At 35.4% G+C, this 21,121-nt stretch overlaps 1 protein-coding gene across 2 annotated transcripts; it reads left to right on the top strand.

Moving 5' to 3' along the window:
• Positions 1–4,925: 4,925 nt before the first annotated feature.
• On the top strand, positions 4,926–18,735 carry LOC129791131 (receptor-type tyrosine-protein phosphatase N2). Of its 2 annotated transcripts, none has more exons than XM_055829091.1 (10): positions 4,926–5,338; positions 8,278–8,408; positions 12,005–12,058; positions 12,128–12,473; positions 12,842–13,079; positions 13,192–13,540; positions 13,637–13,828; positions 13,997–14,739; positions 14,805–15,445; positions 15,824–18,735. In XM_055829091.1, the coding sequence occupies exons 2-10, from the start codon at positions 8,309–8,311 to the stop codon at positions 16,137–16,139; spliced, it is 2,979 nt and encodes a 992-aa protein (XP_055685066.1). In that variant the 5' UTR covers positions 4,926–5,338; positions 8,278–8,308; the 3' UTR covers positions 16,140–18,735. The 2 variants fall into 2 exon arrangements, with proteins under 2 accessions (XP_055685066.1, XP_055685067.1); XM_055829092.1 differs by having other exon boundaries at positions 4,946–5,338; positions 12,842–13,070.
• Positions 18,736–21,121: the final 2,386 nt, after the last annotated feature.

Genomic DNA, 21,121 nt, shown 5'->3' with positions numbered 1-21,121 from the left:
AGGAAGATGGTCAAAGGCACAGAAAAAAAATATTTTGGCAGAGAAGATGGTTTGTGAGGTGGGATGGGGGGATGGATTATGCGGCGTGGAACGGAGTGAGAGCTTTTTGGGGGATTATGGTGCAATTGAGGGTCAATTTAGTGACGTGATTTATTTGTCGCGTAAACAACAACCAATGGGAATGTGTAGCAAAATTACCAATAGTTTCACCTCCTCAGCCCTCTCCCCCCGTGCACAGCATCCCTTCGGCATTGAGCTCACGGCAAGAGGCAAATGGTGTGTAAAGAGGAAAAGGATGAAATTGCAAGTTGATTAAATTTATTAAAGGGCACACAGAGGAGATAGTTTATGTCTCATATTTCCTAAGTCTTCAGGAGTTTTTTTGAGTCAATTTTGAAGCAAATTTGTTAAAATGTTTGTCTGTTTTAGGCATAAAATCTCCAGAAATCTTCTTGAGAGCATTAAAAAGAAAGGTCAAGTGATCCTAAACCTTCTCTGAAAAGAAAAAAATGTTTGTATATGAGTTTGTCAAAGTTTGTAATTCACATACATTTTTTTAACACACTGACGACGGGTAAAATACTTCCCAGAGGTTTTTTACACGACATGTAACAATTAGTCACTGGCGTCCAGAAATGTTACCCGGTGGGACCATAGTGTGCTAATGTTCTTCGCACGTTATCAGAAAATATTTATTTGAGAGAATACTCACTTAAGTGAAACACAAATATTCTTTTAATATAAAATAATCGAAAACAAAACAATAAAAAAAAAGAATAATATTCAAATTAAAATACAATTTAAATTTCAAAAATCTTTCTTTAAGATTTCACTAACTGTTGTATGTTGAACATCAAATTCTAGCTCACAGAACAGTCAGGGGAATAGTTTAAATGATATGATGTTGGTGAAGAGAATTTTTTTGTCATATTTGTCATTTTTTTTCTGATTCCTACATAACCGCACTTTTATATTTACGTGGGAAAAAAAGTCAGATTTATGGGATAATTTCAATGAAAATCTCTCAGACGGGTTTCTTTTTTGCTATTAAACATTATGTAGCATTTTTTTATCACAAAAATTGAGGTTATGTAAGAGGAAAATTTTCTTTTCGCAAACTATATAACCTAACTCACCTAAAGTTTTATGCAATGAAGATTTTCAGCTACAAAACACTTAAAATTAAATTTCCATTTGAATTTTCAGCTAGAACATTATTTTATAGCCTAAAGGGAAACTTCTGGAAGCTTTTCTTTGCTAATTAATTCCATAATTCTCACTTTTTTCGGGCACCAGAATAAAAATTAGGTTATGTTGAAACGAGAAAATATGCAAGATATGTCAAAAAAAAAATGCTTCGCCATACGTCCTGAACCATTTTGAGAATTTTCTAGCACTTACATTATTTTATATTAAAAATAAATGGTTGATTTTTTTTGTTCTAAAAATTCTGAAAACTTCATAATACATGTATTTAGCCAAAATCTTCTCTGTGACAGAGCAATTAAAAAAAAACTAGAATATTCTAAATATCCTTCTACTTATTTCTTGTTTTTTTTTAAGTTTTGTAAATTTTATTTCCCCTGACATGATATTTTTCATATTTTTTTCTTTATAGGATAATAATATCTAAGAATGTTCTATTCGTTCTATTGGGTCAAAATCACGATTAATAGAATAGAATATTTAGATATTCCATTTTCTTGTCACATCAATCTCAAATCATTTCAAATTGATTCCAAATCATTTCAGAAATTTAATAAATAAAAATTTTTTAATCATATATGTACACCTTACGAGTCAGCAATCAAAATTTGCTGAAAAAATGTTGGAGAAGTTTTCCTACCGGGTAAATGTCAAATGCAAAAAGAGTGGCAAATTGTTACAGCGTACAGAATTGAGAACTGTCAGTGGACGCCGATGTGCGTCAAGCCGTCCTGGATGTGTTAACAAACATGCGGAGTGAAAAGGAGTCAAAGCCCTTTTTTCAAAGGAGATTACCTTTAAATCTCCAAGTTTATTATTTCAAAATAATATACCTAAGTTTATAGAAGCTTGTAATTGTTTGTAAAAATTAGTATAAAAATCTGCATAGTCCTCCTTGCAAATTTTTACAAACCATTACAAGCTTACTTATTATATTTTGTTACTTTTAAAATAAAAGACATCGTTTTAAATAAGAATAATCGAAATTTATTCACATGCTTAATAGGTATATGTAATATATTTTCTATTGTTACAGAAATATGTCTCACAAATTTCGAATTTTTCATTTTCTACATTTATTATACACCTACTTCTTTTCCTGTAATATAAAAATAATTCAAATTCTTAATAAATAAAATTAGTATTTTTTTCAATATTAAATATTGGAGTTTGTAATATTTTTTCCACTTGATAAAACGACTCTTTTATATTAATTATTTCATTTGTAATTAAAATCTGCCCCTCGTAAATGAGTTTATTATAATTAAGGCATGGTAAATTCACATTAAAAGATTCAATTTTTGTCAATTGCCTTATACAAATGTTATTTCGCGTTTGAGCAGAGTCTGGATCTTTGACAGTACCTATATTTTTTTCTAAATTAATAATTTGACTTTGTAGTAATGGGATTTTATATTTTATTTATTTTCATTCACTCTCCTATCTTCACTACACTCATAGAACAAACTCCCGTTTTATCACCGCAAAGTGATAAATACGGAATTCTCTTATATGAAACACCACTTTTGCAGTGATAAATACAGAATTTTTTCTATGAGTGTACACGTCTCACTCTCTCAACCCGAGACTCACGAATGACATCTCATGACACCTCCGTCACATCACATCCCCACAGACTTGGATCTAAAAACAAATTAGAAAGTTCAAGACTTGCTTATTTGTTAAAGTTTGTACTTCTTCAAATAACAAACTAAAAAGCAATTTTCGCAGCAGATTAGCTAAGCAACCTTTAGTCTACTGATGAATTCAGATATGTCCTATCTGAATTCATGAGTAGATTAAAGGCTGCTTATCGTAACATAGGGTTACAAAGCAGATATCCGTAATACTCTCTCCTCCACACTACATACTAGGAGTTGAAAAAGGATCTCTCCTTGAATATGAATTCCACCTTGTCGTTGGTGCTTCCTTGAGTCGTTTCGAAGATTCCCGATCAAGCGAGATTGTGAGAACAACTGTACTATTGTCCATACTCCTATTCAGCACTTTCCATTCTCTGGGCCTTACACTTCCGTTCTGAGACCTGGGGGCGTTATTACGCTGCATTCTCAACTAGAAAACAACTGGTGGTTGACTAAAACCAATCACCAATTATCTTCTACTTGAGATGCATTGTAATAACCCCTCTGATCCTTTTCAGAATCTGGTCAAGTCTGCGTGACTCGTCTGCGCTCCTTAAGAGGTTTTGTTACGGATTGTAGAAGTGTAGATCTTGGGATGCGTAATATGGGGCGAGAAGTTTTCACTTGGGTTTGGGATGCAACTGAACATTTATTTCAAATTACTCTTGCTCTTATACACTACAGGATGACACTATTGATCTTTTATTCCGCCGTAGGCAAGACGCAGGGGTAGACGTGGTGAGAGATAACGAGTTGTTTGTACTTTAATGTCATTGCAGTCTACTGTTTCCCAGATATTTGAGCTACCATGTTGCCCTGTTGGTTTGGTGGACGCTTGTCGTACAACTGAATCGTCAGAACGATTTCTCTAGCTCGGTCCTATGGGTTGCTTACATTTAATATTAATACTTTTATTTATATTTATTTATTTAAATACTTTGTTTAGGGTTGGTCCCTCTTATATATTGCTTGCTGGCTACTTATAAGTCGAGTTCTGGCTGAATAAGGTATCCTGATAAAACAACGTAAGGGTATTTTTAGGAGAGGAGTGTATTAAACTCTCAATTCAACAGATATTCATAAGATATTTAGATATCGTTTTAAAAAAAAATCTTTTTCATCAAAATGCTTATTTGAGTTTTTAATACCTATTTTGTGCAATACTTGTTAAGTTTCCAAAATTTATTGAACTAACAAACTTAAAAAATAAAAGCGTGAAAAATGAGATTTTTCATCATGGAGTTTAAACAATTTTTACAAGAAAATTATTAAAATTTTCTAAAAATAATTTGAGATTGTTTAGAATGGTCATCATTTATGTTTACAGTAGTTAGAGAAAATATTTGGAATTCCGTTTGTAAATCCATTCAAACTATAATTGTATATAACACTAGCTACGAGACGCATTTATAAATGCATTTTATGAAAGCTAATCCTTGTAAGATTTCCATCATTCTTTTAATCTCTATATTGCATGACAAAAGTTCTCATGCGTATTAGTTAAATAGGAACTTTATTTAAGTAACATTTATGGAAAACTGTTTCAGTCTTCATTTTATTACTTAAAATAAAAGATGAATTAATAATAAATTCAGCACAAATCCTAATCCTGAAATAATTCACAAAAGTATTTCAGCTGTATTGTAGGAGCTTCTGTATATAGGTAGATAAATGCGGTAATAATCATGGTTATTCCGCATCATAGAGCAACATAAAAAGCTAACAAAGAGCATTAAAACTTACAATGTTTTCCCCCTAAAAAAACATAGTTAGGTAAATTTAACTTTGCGACAAAATATATCATAAAATTTCATCGCCCATTGCCCTCCCCAATGGGTTCTATTTCGTTCGTATTTTTTTTTTGTCGTCGTCAATGGAGGCACATGCGGGATCAACATGGAGTCCTCTCATTTGCAACTTGTTAGAGCTTCCACACAGCATAGAGGACTTTGCTCGTCCTTCGTGGGCGCGCTCTCTCGCACAAGTCTCCTGCGGAAAAGTGGCGCATGCTCCCCAGCTGAATGCGTCTTCCTTTGCTGGGTGGCTAACCATCCAGCAGGTCTCTACGTATATATGAGGGAAGTTATCGATTTGGGAGATTGTGTCACCCACGCTCTCGCATTTCCAAACTGCGACTCGCCTCAGTTCTTCTGTGGTATTCAGTGCAAAAGGTTCTCGCTGGTGGAGTTGGACCATCATCATACACTCCCCACACCTCCAGCGGTGCCATCAGGAGGGATACGTCTTTTTTTGGAACAATTTTTTTTCCTGGTCAACCTGTGTGGGTAGTTTGTGGGCAATTTTTGCATAAAAGAGCCTCTTCCACCTAAGTTGCAAGCAGCCGGAATATCAGTGTGCGGGAAAATTGCTGGGAAAAGTGCCCAGCGAGTGGTGAAAATTATTAGTAAAAAACCAAAAGAAAAGCACACCCGAAGGGGATAAAAGGGGCTCGAAAAAATGGATTAAAAAGCCACTGATGCCGTTTTCAAGTAAGTATCACCTTTCAGTGATCCTAAATTGTTTTTCTTTTAAACAATATGGAAGAGTTTCCTCTTTTTTCCTATTCATTTCATGCTGTTTGTGCCGAAGGCTAGGATAAATTGCGTCTCACTGGGCGCATAATCGCCCACCCATATTCACTATCTAATCAACCCTCTCTGTTATATGTTTCCCATTGCCCCTGATAGTGCCTTTCGCACTTGTTGGACAATTTTTTTTCGTGTGTTTGTGCTTTCTCCCACGGAAAAATCAATATTTCACGCGAATTTTCATTTTGCGTCCATTCACACACCTCGTGAAAACTATATATGCGGGACAAATTGCAGCCTATTGCCCCTTAATCCGCAGGTGCAGACAGCGCTCCGGGGCGCATCTGGGCAAAATCCTTCCCACACAATGGTGGATGATTTTATCTTGACATGGATGAGCCTCTCAAGCACAGGGATCGATTTGCATTTTCACGCAACAATTGAAAGTGCCTCAAAGTGGGTGTATAATACCTACAATGCAATGTTGTATATATAGCGACTTTTTACTCTATATATAGAGAGGATTATTATGTGACAATTATGAGGAGAAAATTGTAGGTAACATCTCACCTCAAGATGTAGCAAAAGATGACCTGGGAGAGCTTTTTTTATTCTCTCTTAAAGTTCTTAAATCAAGACTAAACGAAGGATACGTTTATGGTCCTCCTCCTTGGTGAAAGTTTAAGCTTTTGAAGGGGACAATAACAGCAGGGGTGAGACTTGTTGATAACCTTGTAGAAGTATTCACAGAATCTTGTAGATATCTACTAAATTAAAACAGATAGAAGAGATAAAGTAAATTGATGAATAATAATTAACGCCCATGGGAATGATAAAATATTCAGGACCAATTTATATTTATTCAATGGATTCAATGTGTTTAAGAACAAACAAGACTTTAACGCAAAATTTGATCTCAAAACATTATTTTTGTCAGCAATGTTCTTAAAATGAAATAAATCATAACGATTACGATTAATGAATGAAGACTTTAACCGAGTAATAAGAAGGGTGTAATGTAGATAGAAAAACCTAAAATTATGGAATTGTCCTTAAATTATATTTAGAAGAATATTCTTTAGAAAAGATGTTTTAAAGTATTCGGCACAGCATTGAATTTATTTAACTTTAAGAAAATTTTCTGAGTGGGTAAATCTAGGTTTAACATGTTCTAAAGAGTCGATTTATTGCTCATAGTTTCTTGAGACTTTTTAGGACTTACGGCAAAAATTTTGGACTCATGAACGACTAATCAGGCTTACTTAAAGACTCTCGGGGCTCCTTAAAGTTTTTCCTTCTTAAATGTATAGCAGATAGGAACGAAAACTCATTCAATTCCCAAAGGGTTACAATGTACTTGAAAAAAAAAATGAAACCTTCTGAGGTAAGGCATTTTGTATGGTTCTAAGTTTGGGTTAGATTATATCGGGACTTACCTAATCATTGAAGCTTACAAGTATGACATAAGAAAAACTTAAGCCTGCTTAAGGAAAAATTAGGAAAAACTTGGGCCAAGTTTCAACAAACCTATACTTAAAATTTTAAGCTATGCTGATATATTTAGGCTTAGCCTTGGGCTTAGCTTAAAACCTAAAGCCAGGTTTAGAAAAACTTGATACTTGAATTTAAAAGACTTACTTAGGCCAAGCCTAAGTCTGTTTTGAGAAACTTCAGCTGAATTCAAAAGAGAATTTCATCCTTTACATAATTTTTTAGAATTTTTTTGTGAAAAATAGATAAACAAAATTATGGATTTATGAGACGATGTAGGAAATAAATGTTTAAAAATAACAAAAAAAATTCACGTCTTGTAAGCTCTACACGAAAAGTTCTGAATTTTTAATGTCCTTTTCTCAGTAAAATTCGTGGTTTTGCGTGTTGAGTGTTGAATAAACCTCAGCGTAGATCTATTTTAGAAACTGTCAGTGAGCAATTTAAATTGTTACGAATAATTTATATACAAAAAGCTATTTGCATTAATTTCCGTGAAAAGAAACCAAAAATATCCTTTTAAAGAAGATTCCTCCTTTATCATACATGAATCCAAATATGATTGATGCTTATGTGAAACCAATAATTAATTCATTGAGTAGGAGGTCATTTTGTCATTAAGGAAACCTGAAGAGTATCAAATAAATAAATTATATTCTTCAGTAAAAGATCTTAGCGGTATACAATATGGTATATTAATTTTAGGGGGTGGGTGATTAATTATTGCGCGATAAAAAAGACCGTGTGGCGACACAAATTATTTTGGCACTGCTGCGGGAAAAAAAGAGATGTAAATGCTCCACACATTCCTGGCTCCATAAGGGTGACGAACGACTCGTAGGGGGGGGTGGGTGGTGTAGAAAAATGGGAAAAGCGGTGAAATTCAGCGCGCAATGACGTCAATAAGAGGTTGCTTTTCGAATCTCTTCTCTTCGTTGTGGAGCACAAAACTCTCTCTCACTGTGTGTGTAATTTCTCTATGATAGAACGTGTGGGTGGCTGAAGGAAATTCATTGTTCACCCCACGTACCCTCGAGCCCCACCCCCTTATCATTTGGTCTGCCTCTGTCTCTCTTTCACCCATTCCTCTTGGGGTGTACCCCGTATGTCTACACGGAATATAAATGTGTGGCTTTTTCATGTTCTAAAAATACATCATTAAAACAGACCGTATAAATATCCTGGTGTAGTCGATACCGGCAGAGCCTTTTGCTCCACTCTCTGCACGAGGGAGAACCTCTTTTGAGAGAGGCGGGGGAGGGTGCCGACATATAGGAAATGAAGCCTCAATGGGGGCACATTGAGAGCGCGATCAATTTGTGAATGAAAATGTTTTTCGTGATAATCAATCCCATTTGTGTGGCCCAATTCAATTCATTTTATTTGAAGACACATTGAAATTATTGCAGGTGACGGCTCACCAGATTACACACAATAAAGATGGTGAAGTATGGAAGGAAGAAATGGACAATTCTCTGGACAGGCTTCATTTTTGCCATCCACCTCAACTTCTACTGTGCCGTGGCTGTTGGAAATATAGGTAAGTTATTCGTTGTTGCTCATGAATCGGCTTTTCTAAACATAGAAATCTTATTAAAAAGATTTTTCTTAAGATTCGTGCTTTACTTTAAAGTTAGGTAAGCTTTTTTAGAGCTTTAAAGTGCTTTAATTTTCATAAAATAGCACAGAATGAAGCTTTAGTCTGTTTGAAGCTTAAGTCCGTATAATAGTCCATTTGTGGCTTTAGGGACTTCAGATAATATATATATCACAACAAATAAATTCATGGAGATTATATTTAACTTCAATAGACAATTTACATTTGCATCATGTATTGTTGCCTCCTTGGATACATTGCATGTTCAATCCTCATCTATAAATTTAATTATATACACAAAGACAGAGAAGAGAGAGCTTTGAACTTTGGCATAAGCTCCAGCATTATGTGTGCGTCTACGGAGACTATAAACATGTTGAGTTGATGTAATGAATTTATTTCAATACATCATTACGTTAAATTGATTATATTACAAAATAATTTCTTTATGGAAATTATTACATGGCTCGGGGAGGAATTTCTATATTTCACATAAAAGGTTATTCAGGAATTTATTTTCCAAGAATGCGTAGCTCTTTTGTTGAGAATACTACCTCCATGTTGAAGGAAACTTTATGTGAAATGTGATGCTGGAAATATGAATTCCTAGAAGTGTTCCTCCCCCATAAGGTATGCCCTGAATCCATGGGGGAACTTCCATAATTTTCACACATATATACACACAAATCCTTGGGTAATTGAAAGAAACACAAAGGCTATTTTCTAGTTATAATTTTCAAGAGCTTCCTCTCTTTGTGACAAACTTTTCTCTGCACTCTTGGAAGTTCATTTTGGAAATAATGCCTCGAAGGAAGTGCGAGATTGAAGGACATGCCGTTCTTTTCTCCATGCTTTCAGGGCACAAAAAATCACTTTATGATAAAAGCAAAGACCAGCTCAGGAAGATATGATGATATTACTTCCCTTCGCAACATGGGGAATTTTCTACGTGAAAGTGATTAATTTAGTTGTGCAAATATTTTCACCTACACTTCTGGAGTGTTTTTCGAAGCTAATGCCGAGCAGAATTTTCGTGTTATCTATATGGGAGGAGTGGGAGGGGGTTCAAACGCAATAGATTTCAGCTGTTTTGAAATATTATGGGCGCTTTGATAGAATGTGGGTAGGCGGAAATGTAATTATTGATTAGATTCTCACAGTTGTGTCTCTGTGGGGGATGAATTGCAAATGAAAGGAGTCAAATGAAAGCCATTTGAAATTCAGAACCCGCAGTATTGTTATTGCAAATTAAATTTCCGCCTGGTTCCCTTCTTTTTTCACACTTCTATGTAGAATGTGAGAAAGCTCGGGTCTAGTTCACAATTATATGTTATACTGATTTTTCTTTCATTTAATTTTTATTTACAATTAGAGCATATTTAGAAGAATATTTTAAAGAGTTAAACAAGAATATTCTAAACCAGAAGAATCTGTAAACTTTCCAGTCTACTGAAAGCTCATTATTTTATATTATGTAATTTTTCCATCTCTTGTAACTGCTTGTAACAGTGACCATCATGATAAAATTATGGTAGGTAGGTGGTTGAATATGTTGTATCCAGCACTTGTTTAATGAACAACATAAGCATATAATTAAGGCAATATTTTACAGTTATTGCGCAATGAAATATACAAACTATCTGTTGAGCTTTCCGCGTAAACCAAAAGCTTTTTTTCCCTTACACCCCGTCCAATAAATTCAACGTAAACATACAGCAATATTTACGTCGAAAAAATAAATCTCTTAATACAAAAAAAATGTAAAAGGAAGTGGAATTTTATTTTACTCCCATATGGAATTAATGGGACATAATCCTCCCATAATGAGGTCCGATAAGACTACCTCGCTTGTATAAACATGACGTTGAAATACGAACACATAAATTGTATTTATGATAACAAATTGATTTACAAAATGTTTGCATAATAAGCTCTAGGGCAGGTAACTTTGTGTAACTCCATGAAATTGCATTGATAGTTAAGGGAGGAAAATATTTAAATTGATGAGATGTTTTATCATCATATATAGCATAAAAGCTTTATATTCGCATAAAACTATCTCAATATTTGCTGAAAAATGGCATTTTTCGCAAGCATAAGCCATTAAAATAGTCCAATTTTGGGGGGTTATAATAAAAATGCTATAATAACCACTGAAATGCAAATGTGTGATAAATAAAAATTCATCGGGTGTGATTGGAATAATTTCGCCACAATTTGCACAAGAGAAAAATAAACGTTTTAAACTTATAGATTGTGCTAACAGCTATATAGAAATATTATACCAATAAAATATATTTTTATGTGATAGAAAAATGTTAATATAATTGCGCCAAAAACGTTCCTGAGAGAGTTCATTGCTAATCTGGAATCCATGCAAATTGACTCATTTGACAAGCAAGTTACCATAAATGTTTATCAAAAATAAAATATATATTAAGCTATGTAGCAAAGCTTACGAAACATTGACAAAGTAATTTTTTTCGAAGGAAAAATCCATCTGTGCTGTTAAATCTCATTTGATAATCCGTTGGCAGTGCAATTAAAGTCCAAAAATTTAAATGATATTTTTCTGAGAAATCTCGCACAGAGTGAGTGAGAGAAGTGGAGTAATAAAAGAGGCTCACGATTTGTTGTGTAGGTGCAGAAACATTTAAAATGAAAATTATCACAATAAAATGCCGAGAATAAATTCTTCGATACACCGCTTGAATATTAATGGATGCGTATTCGGATGTAAAAGGAAGGCTCAAGAATTCTTTTATTTTTTCCCATGGCTTTGATATTTCTGCACAGGAAAGTTTATTACTTAGAGATTACAAAGAGATTCTCCATCTATCCCCATGAGAGATTTAATTTATTTAATTTTTTTTTCGGGAAAAAGATGCGAAAAAAAGAGGGGTCAAGATGCGAAAATTCTCCTGAGATTCCCTGAAAGTGAAGCACAGCGACAATTTGATGAGGGATGAAGTTAATTATTTGTGATGACTTTTAATCCCTAAACCACCCACTCAATTCGTACGATATATCAAAAAGCGCAAATCCATTTATCTACTCCGGGGTAGAGAGTATAGGAGAGCTTTTCCATTTTGAGAACTAATTGGAATTTCTTCAGAAGGAGGGATTTTTTTCTCTTCCTTCGGCGTGTGTACGCCAAAAATAGAATGTGATATTTCTCTCAAAAACTTTTGCGGGGGTAAATTCCCTCATAATCTACGCGAGGAAGGGAGAAATCGTCCAAATTAAATGATGAAAATTATTTCTCACAACAGTATACAACAAGCAAAATCTGGATGATTTATTATTCATGATGAAGCAGATTTGTAAGCAAATGCGCAATCAGTTGATACTTCAAGTAATTTCTGCAAAAGTGTTGTTGCGAAAGTTTGATATTTCCATTTTACTGCTTTGTGAAAATTATTGGAAAATCGCAGAAATTGTGATAAAACCGATAAATCTTTTCTTTGATTTTTGTGATTGACCTTTGAGTTGAAGAATCAAGAACATTTGACCTATACCATGCAATTTATTATTTGTAGGTTGCCTATTTGCCGAATCCCTGTGCGAGGATCAACTAGAATGGTGTTACGATGGTAAGAAATTGTTTTTTTTAAATATTCTGCTCAAAAATATATTTTTAAAACATTTTCTGATTTTCTTAGATTTCGCATTCGGCATTTGTCTCCCAAATTATGGCGTACAACCCGAACAACTTATCCGTCAGCCACTCACAGAGGAGCAATCCGGGCTTTTGGCAACGATGCTAGAGGAGTTGGAGGGAGCCGGTCTGACGTGGGAGCATCCATTTGTACAGTGCCGCATCCAAGGTGCCCTCTATGCTCTTCGCAACGACGCCCCCATGCCGCACAATCTCTGTGCCGGACTGACGCCTGATCCCCAAATCCTAGACCCTCAGAGCCCTCTGGCCTTTGTGCGATTCTCTCCGCCAACGGAAAATTTTGCCGATGAGGTGTACATCCCACCACCCAAGAAAAGCCTCCCCCTTAGGTGAGAGAATAATGGAAATTTCAATTGAATTCCTTTTTCCTTTTCAAAAGAGCTTTGCAAATTACACCGTTTAGCTATTCTTGGTAGCTGGGTTAGGTGGGGTATTACACAAAGTATCCAAAACACACATAAAAGACCTTTCACTTTATGCAAGTAAGCCCTCACAGCAGGATAATAGAGATTATTCCTAAATATATTAGAATTGGAATGTAAAATAGCAAAATTTCAAATAAATTTTTCAACGCGATAATCATCCCAACATCCAACACATGGCACCATTTATTCTATTTTAAAACATCATTGTTAATGGCAATTTGCAAGAAACTTCTCGGGACACAATCATTTCTCAATGAAATTTTCTCCCATAGAAATCAATTGGATTACAATCGTCAATTGGATGAAGCATCATCATTGGAGTACGAGAACGTGAGGAAGAAAAACACTCAGGCAATTGATCCAAAAGCAGTCGATGAGTTGAGTGAAGAAATCCTGAGAGAATTGTTGGAGGAACAGGAGAGGCTGCGTGCTGAACAGGGCAGACATCGTGCTCAAAATCATGAGAATCCCCTCGAGAGTATCCACAGATCTCATTTCAAGGTTTCACGCGTAATATTCCTTTTTTTATCTTTTGTAGAAAGAAAATTTTCTCATTCAAGAATTACATACATCACGCTCAAATCAATTTTATGCTTCTCTTTTTCACCTTTTGGCGCGACAGGAAAATGATGATGCTCTCAGGGAGGAGCTACTGAATGAATTGGAGCAAAGGGAAAGGGTGAAACAGTACAATGAGATGCCAACAACATCATTCAGAGAAGTAGCTATGAATAGAAACATCCCGGAAGTTTATTTCTATGCACGGCCACACGAGGAGAGCAGCAGCAATGAGTTGCCCCAGGAAGTTTACTATGCCCGTGAATCCCCACAAAATGCTCTTGAGCACTTTCGGGGCAATACTTATGGTGATGGCACAGAGGTGGTTCGTAAAAATCATCCCGCAAAGGAGTCTGGCGTTTATACAGAAGGGGGTGTTGTTTATTTACCAGATAGAGGCAATCAGGAGTCTGGTAAGCTGTTTTTTTTCTCGAGAATATATCACGCGGATGGTATTGAATTACTTATGACCCCTAAATGAGATTCTCTTTTACACACATCTCACACAGATGGGGAAGATAAAGAGCAGACGAGGAACATGTTGGCCAATATGTTGGGATTTACACGACATGAGCGTCTGGATGTGAAGAAACCCGGACCTCCAGCAGCACCACCACCATCAAGTCAGAGCCCTCATGAGGCACCCAAATTGTCAGTAGTACCCCAGGGAAACAAGGAAGTTCTACCAGCGCACTTTATGAGTAAGTTAAATGGCTAAAAATAAATTTATCTATGTTGAGGGATTTAAAAGACGCCCACGCGCCCCTTTAATATCCTCAAAGTTGCACGCTTCTTTAAGAAATTTAAGCAACAAATTGAGGCCTGTAAACACTCTAAATAATACCCATATTCTCCTGATTTCCTCGCAGTGGATGAAAGCCCAAAGATAAAGAAAGTTTTGCACGATGGAACAGATGAGGATCATGCGCCACATTCAGTGGACATGGAGTATGCACATGTAATCTTCAAGACCCCCATTGATAGTTGGCGCGATGGGGCACGCATTGTAACGGCCCTTTCGGAGATGCTCCACATGCAGACCTACTTCACACATCCCAGAGTAGATCGGCACGAGGTGTCTTTCCGTGTTGAGGCAAATCCCGAAAAGAAGACCGCCTCGGACATTGCACGAGCCATCAATGACAGTCGCGTGCGAAATAATCTCTCCAGGCGTCTCGGGGTGGTGGTAATACGTGCTGGTGTGGGTGATAAGACAAAGGAGGATCCCTATGGAGCAGTAACGAGTGCCAAGGTGGAATTTAAGGAAGAGGGCCCTGATGTTACCCACGTGATGGCATACATGTTTGCCGGAGCGGGTGCTGCTGCCGTGATTGTCATTATCATCACACTCTTCCTCATTAAGCGCCACGACCGGAAGCGTGACAAGCTCAGTGGGCTCAATGCGGGACTTCCGCCAGACAGCTGCAGCAAAGACTACCAAGAGCTCTGTCGTGCTAGGATGGCCGGGAAGGGTGATGGTGGGAATGGGGGACGAATTACGTCATTGTCTAAAGAGAACGAAGGACGCCCACCATCATCTCGAAGCAGCACATCATCCTGGAGTGAGGAACCTGTTACGAATATGGATATCTCAACCGGACATATGGTTTTGGTGAGTAATAAATGTGAATTTTGCCTTTAAATATTATTGAATTTTATGCTTTCTCCCCTGTGTAGTCTTACATGGAAGATCATCTGAGGAATAAGGGACGTCTGCAGAGGGAATGGGAGGCATTGTGTCGCTATGAAGCTGAACCAAATGCCCGAGAAGCTGCTCTGCAGAAGCAGTGCACACTTTTCAATCGCACCGGTGCCCCATTGCCCTATGATCACTCACGTGTCGTACTGAATCACCTGTCGAATGCCGATGGCTTGGACTACATCAATGCATCCACAATTACTGATCACGATCCCCGGGCACCGGCTTATGTTGCCGCCCAGGGACCCATTCAGGCCACCATCTCGCACTTCTGGCAGATGATTTGGGAACAGGGAGCCGTGGTGATTGTGGCACTTTGTCGCCTCCAGGAGAATGGAGAGGCTGCGTGTGCACGGTATTGGCCAGAGGAGGGGGCACAAGTGTATCACATCTATGAGGTGCACCTCGTGAGTGAACATATTTGGTGCGATGACTACCTCGTGCGCTCCTTCTATCTGAAAAACCTGCAGACAGGTGAGACGCGCACTGTGACCCAATTCCATTTCCTTTCGTGGCCACAAACTGGAATCCCAACATCGGCAAAGGCACTTCTTGAATTCCGGCGAAAGGTGAACAAATCCTACCGCGGACGCTCATGCCCGATTGTCGTTCACAGCAGGTGAGTTTTTTTTTCCATTCTGGAGACACCTTTCTCTCCACCACATTGAGGTGTGTTGAATCAATAATTGACTAATAAATTATGGGGGCATTTCTGTGAAATTCTTATCTTGAAAATCTTCTTGGGGCAGAGATTGGTCTTTAAAATTTTGCATAAAACACAAGATATGGAGCTCAAGACACCCACTAGTTGAATCTTTAAAATTACCTTTAGTTTCAATCCCTTTTCAAGTTTTTCAATTATTCAAACAAAACCATTCCGGCTATTATTGATTCAACTAACGCGCGTGCAGCTAATAATTTCCATACGGAAATGTTGCGTACGTCAGATGCAATTAAATTACCTTTAAAACATCCTCTTTTTTTGTGCCTCCTGCAGCAATGGTGCTGGACGTACTGGAGCCTACATTCTGCTGGATTTGGTCCTGGCGCGTATGAACAAGGGGGCACGTGAGATTGACATTGCGGCAACACTGGAGCACTTGCGCGATCAGCGTGCTGCACTCGTGGCGACACGGCAGCAATTTGAATTTGTCCTCATGGCTGTTGCAGAGGAGGTGCATGCAATCCTCAAGGCTCTTCCAACGGCAAATGCACAAGAGAAGCGTGATGTGGAGAAGGAGGTGCTAAAGGAGCATCCGGATACAGATGAAAAACCCAAAGTTGAGGCAGAGAAGAAAGCTGAGAAGAAGTAAAAAAAAAAGAGAAGAAGAAAGGTATTATGCTGAAAATGTTGCAAAGGGAGATTTCATATACGGGGAAAGGTCTCCCTTGAGGGGATTTCCCTCCCGGAAGATACCTTCGTACCAGCCAGAAGGTATCTTCCACATACTTAAAATGCGGGGAAACCCTTTCAAGGGATTTTTTTTTCATTCTGTGGGGGCGTTCATTTCCATACAGATTTTCTTTTTATTTGTGAACGAAGAACAATGAGACATTCTTTGCACTTGAGAGACTTTTCCATTTATTAATTAACTAAAACCTTTCAAAAACCTCGGAACATCACCGACACATATTAAATTTGAATCTTCAAAATATCGACTATGCCTCAGGGTTTTTGTATCTTCAGCTCATCTTTAAAGCAACTATCCTGCTTATTAGTTGGTGTTCCACTTCGTGGCCAACACCAAGTTTTTCTTTCATTTTGTTAAATTTCTCACAAGAGAAATATTGGCTTTATCTTTTCTTATTTAATTGAATGAAGATGTGATAAAATTTGCGATTGAAAATCAGGGATTGTCATTCCAATGAAAGGAATTTTGCTCTTTCTTTTATTTCCCCATTTATTGATATATCGATATGTATTGCATAAAAATTCTTCCTAAAAAACGTAGAATATATATACATATATATTTTCATATATTACCAGAGAATTATTCCAAGAAAAAATAGCGATTCAAATCACAAAATATATCAACATATTGCAAGTTATTCAATGAAAAAAAAAATAAGGAAAAATTAAATAGAATGTAGATGACAGAGTTTATAAATTGTTGAAAGAGATGAAAATAAAAAAAGAAAATCTATATTTATTTTTTTGTCTGCAGAAATATCATATGAAAAAGAAAAATTCTAATCAAAAATAGAAGAAAGAATCAAGGAATTTATCAGGCAGCGAAAAATGGAAGCTTTAACAGACAATCAGAAGATCTAATACCAGCCTGTTGAAGATCATCTGATTCATTTGTTGTGCTTTACACTCCCCCCCCCCCTAAAGGTTCATTGTATAGTAGTTACGACATAATTGTGGTTTAATCTAGATTGAACATTATTTGCTATATATCTAGTCACAGAGTTTAGCTACAAATTAGTCATGATTAGAGCAAAGTTTTCTCAATGTTAAATCACAGTTATGTTGTGTTGCAATTGCAATGAGTCCTTATACACAACAACCTTCTTTTTAGCATATCACAAAAATAATTAAAACTTCTATTAATCTTTACATTCCTCACCTTTCTTTATTAATCCTTTATTTAAACTTTCCTATAAATTAGAAACTTTAAAAATAAATTATATTTCTGTGAAGAAAAATGTAGGAACTATCCTAATTTTTAATTTTCAAAATTTATGAAGAAGAAAACCTGAGACATGAAAAATTTTTAAAAAGAAAAAATAACGAACAGACTGAATGTAATTATGAGAAAATACAGTCTAAAATGTAAAATTGATTTATAAACTTTTCCGTCTTACACAAAGTATATTGATAAAACAATCAGAATTTTTAAAGAGAGGAGAGAGAGAGGCTTACAAATTCATACTTTTCCCATGATGAAAAAAAGTTAATAAAAAAAACGAATGAAGAATTTTTCCCACATTTTTTTCTAAAAAGCACACCCATAATTTGGCAAGAAAAAAAATTCAAAAATATGAAAAAATGTTGGAAAAAAAATCTGTAATGACCTAATTCTCTTCTTTATATTTGAGGTATCTATATTTGAGTAAAAAAAAACTAAATATGAAACAAAAAAATAAACTATTGAATTTTTGGATTCCGTATACATAAAAAATATATAATGAAAAATAGAATGAGGAATGCTATATGTATATTAAAATACCTAAAAATCTAAACTTAAAAAGTAAGGATATATGACTGTAATATCTATATTTTTGTGTATAAATGTGCAAGGAAAGGACAAAACCTAATGAAAAAAAACTATTAACGTTAATCTCTTGGAAAAAGAACTAAACTTATTGAAAAAAAATTATTAAGCATACACACATATTAAAAAAAAAGTTATTAAATAAAAAAAATATGAATTATTCAAGATGGAAGATTTTAAGGAATAAAAAAAGAGAAGAAAATCAATTAATAAAATATTAAACTCTGCAAACTAATTCAATGTTGTAATTTATGTTGTGGCAAAATTAAATTTTAACTGCAAAGCATAAATAGACGTCACCGTTATTGATTTTTGATCGATTTCCAAAGGAGAGTGAGTGTTTGATTTATTTACTTTTTTATCTTTTAAATTTTCTCTTATTCAATAATATTATTTTTCTTCATTTTCACATTTTCTTTTTTTTTTATCTAATCACCACATGTAGGAAATACGAGAAAAATGAAGGAAGAAATATGCAAAAAAAAATTATAAATATTTTTTTGTAGGTATATTAGTGTTGAATTTAGTGATTTTAGGTGCATTCAAATTTTTAAATTTATCATTCCACAGTTAATAAAATATAATACATTTTTTGACTTTCAGATTGAATAAAAGAAAAATAAAAGAAAAAATATGAAGAATATGTAAAAGAAATAGAGAGAACATATAATACAATAGAATTACTACAAGAGTTTTTTTTTTAATTTAAACTCGGTAAGATATAAAACGCGTTTTGTTTTTTTCTTGTTAGTTTTCATCTGCCTCCGCATGCACAGAGATGCCATAACCACGAGCCAAAACATCTGCCATATAGGCCCAGTGGTGCATCCAAAATTGATTTCCAAATGCATCCGACATACAGGCAAAAGGTGACCCAAAGTGGTGGCAGATGTTTCTCACATGGAATATAACTAATATAAATGAAATTTATATATTTTTCTGACCACAAGCTGCACATCTGCATTCTAGGGCAGACCTTTCGTGAAATTACAACTTCCCTCGGCCATCATCATCAGTTCATCTTCATACCATACACGGAATCTTCCCTCTATGTTTGAGCATCTTTTTGTATACTTGACCTTTAGGCCTCCATGGAGACAGTTTCTTAAAACATTTTCATTTTTTCTTTCTTTTTTTTTTATCGACGAATAAACTGTCTGAATTGATTGTTTCCCAAAAGAAGAATGAAATTCAACGAGTTGTTTGGGGCTCAAAGGAATACATTAAGGGGGGTAATTTGAATTCTTCTGAATGTTATCCAAAAAAAAAGGGTAATTTGGTATGCAGCATTATTCAAGATGACTTTAGCTGTACATTTGGTACAATTTCCATATTTGAATTTTTGGGATGTTTGGAAATTTTAATATTCAAGAATTATTTCTTTTTAAATTTAGGTGAGACTTTTAAATATCAAAGAAATTAGTTAAAAAAGAATTAATAATTAAATTTTCAATTCATTGCTAAGTTGTTCATTTAATGGACTTACAAACCCCTTTCTATAGGCATATAGACCATAGTTGGAGTTATCTCATACTTCCTGATAATAGTCGCGAGGGAAGCAGAGTAATTCAATCGTAACTGCTTTGCTGAGGAAATAAAATGTTGTCCACTTTCGGTGAACTCTCACACGATGGTTTATCGGCCAATTATCGCGACATATTGATGTAAGGCAGGAAATAGAAGGCAGTAAAATAAGACGATCAGAATGCAAGTTGCGTATTAAAGTGCATCTCTATCACTTCCTGCCATGGGGGCTTCACCAGCAGCGTGTGAGATCTCGCGTAACAAATCGTAGTGTACACACATTTGATGCAATAAAAATTCGCCGAGTGTTACGAAGAAATTAAGAGTTAAAGAGAAGATGGAATATTTACGGATTCGAGAGCCAATTTATCGGGAATACACAAAACCCTTGGATAGGCCATTTGTCGAATTTAATGAAGTTTTCGTCAAAAAGTGGAATTTTCTTCGTTATTTCAATCGATGGCTCCTAAATTACAACACGCTCTGCAAGCAACATCTCATCTTTCCCATTGTCTTCTACATCACCATCATCTTCTGTGCTGCTGCAATCATGCGATGCATCGTCAACTTTGAGAAAATCATCCGTGAACGAGAAAGTGAAGTAAATGCAAAAGAGAAGAAGAGCAAACTCTCTCCCGAAATGATCTTTTGGGTACGAGCGGTGTGTCAACTGCTGCAAATGATGTCCTTCTGTTTCCTTTTTGGCGGATTAATTCGCTACAAAGGCAATATCCTCACTCCTTGGATCATTAGGGAATATTTAACCATCCTCGTGGCATTTATAAAGCACATTTGGACAATTATCATTCACAAAAAACCACTGGACGTGATGTTTGGGCTCAATATAGTAGTAAGATCATTTTTCGTGATCTTCGTATATAGTCTCAAGAACTTCTTTGACACTACAGAGGTTAATATTAAAGAGATCCTTTGGTTTTAAATTAAACGCTTTTGGATTTCTTTATTCATTCTTCGAAATAAATTTGTTTTCTCCTAAAGTTTGAATATCTCGTAGTTAAGTTCTAACATGAAACATATCTTTCTATACGATTTTCCTACAATTTTTTTTTGCTATGTACCTACATATATGTGGTAGTGTGCTGAAATTTCTGAAAATGTCCTATTTTGACTTGAACGGCAACACACAACAAAGCTTTAAGCACACACAACATATTCTTCCACAAAAAAATGTAGAAAGAACTTTTAGAAAAATCATATAGAAAAAGCTTCGGCTTCATATGAGAATTCAGCCACAACTGCTCCTTCTTTTAAATATTTTTTCAATGTATCCAAATTCATAATAAGAATGAATTTAGAATAAATTTATTATCTATTTCTTAATATGGGTTCCTATAACAAGACCGCATAGTTAAGGTGCAATAATTATAAGGCTAAAGCTCAATATTTTCTCAGGTTTAAAAGTTAAATTTTCTTCAGCATATTCTTCGAGAGCAAAATGACATTACATTTATTTATTTCATAGTTGTTCTATCCAATTTCGTTCCCATCTGAATGGAATTCATGTGGAAAAGCGTGGTGAAAAGAATCACAAT

The sequence above is a fragment of the Lutzomyia longipalpis genome, chromosome 2, assembly GCF_024334085.1.
Source record: "Lutzomyia longipalpis isolate SR_M1_2022 chromosome 2, ASM2433408v1".
Classification (NCBI taxonomy): Eukaryota; Metazoa; Arthropoda; class Insecta; order Diptera; family Psychodidae; genus Lutzomyia; species Lutzomyia longipalpis.
This window is presented reverse-complemented; position numbering and strand designations above follow the sequence as displayed.

Excerpts from the sequence above, each read along its gene's own strand:
- LOC129791131 (XM_055829091.1), top strand. The coding sequence starts at position 8,309 with ATGGTGAAGTATGGAAGGAAGAAATGGACAATTCTCTGGACAGGCTTC. Across the intron at positions 12,059-12,127 it reads ACTAGAATGGTGTTACGATG|ATTTCGCATTCGGCATTTGT; the intron begins GTAAGAAATTGT and ends TGATTTTCTTAG. Across the intron at positions 14,740-14,804 it reads CAACCGGACATATGGTTTTG|TCTTACATGGAAGATCATCT; the intron begins GTGAGTAATAAA and ends TCCCCTGTGTAG.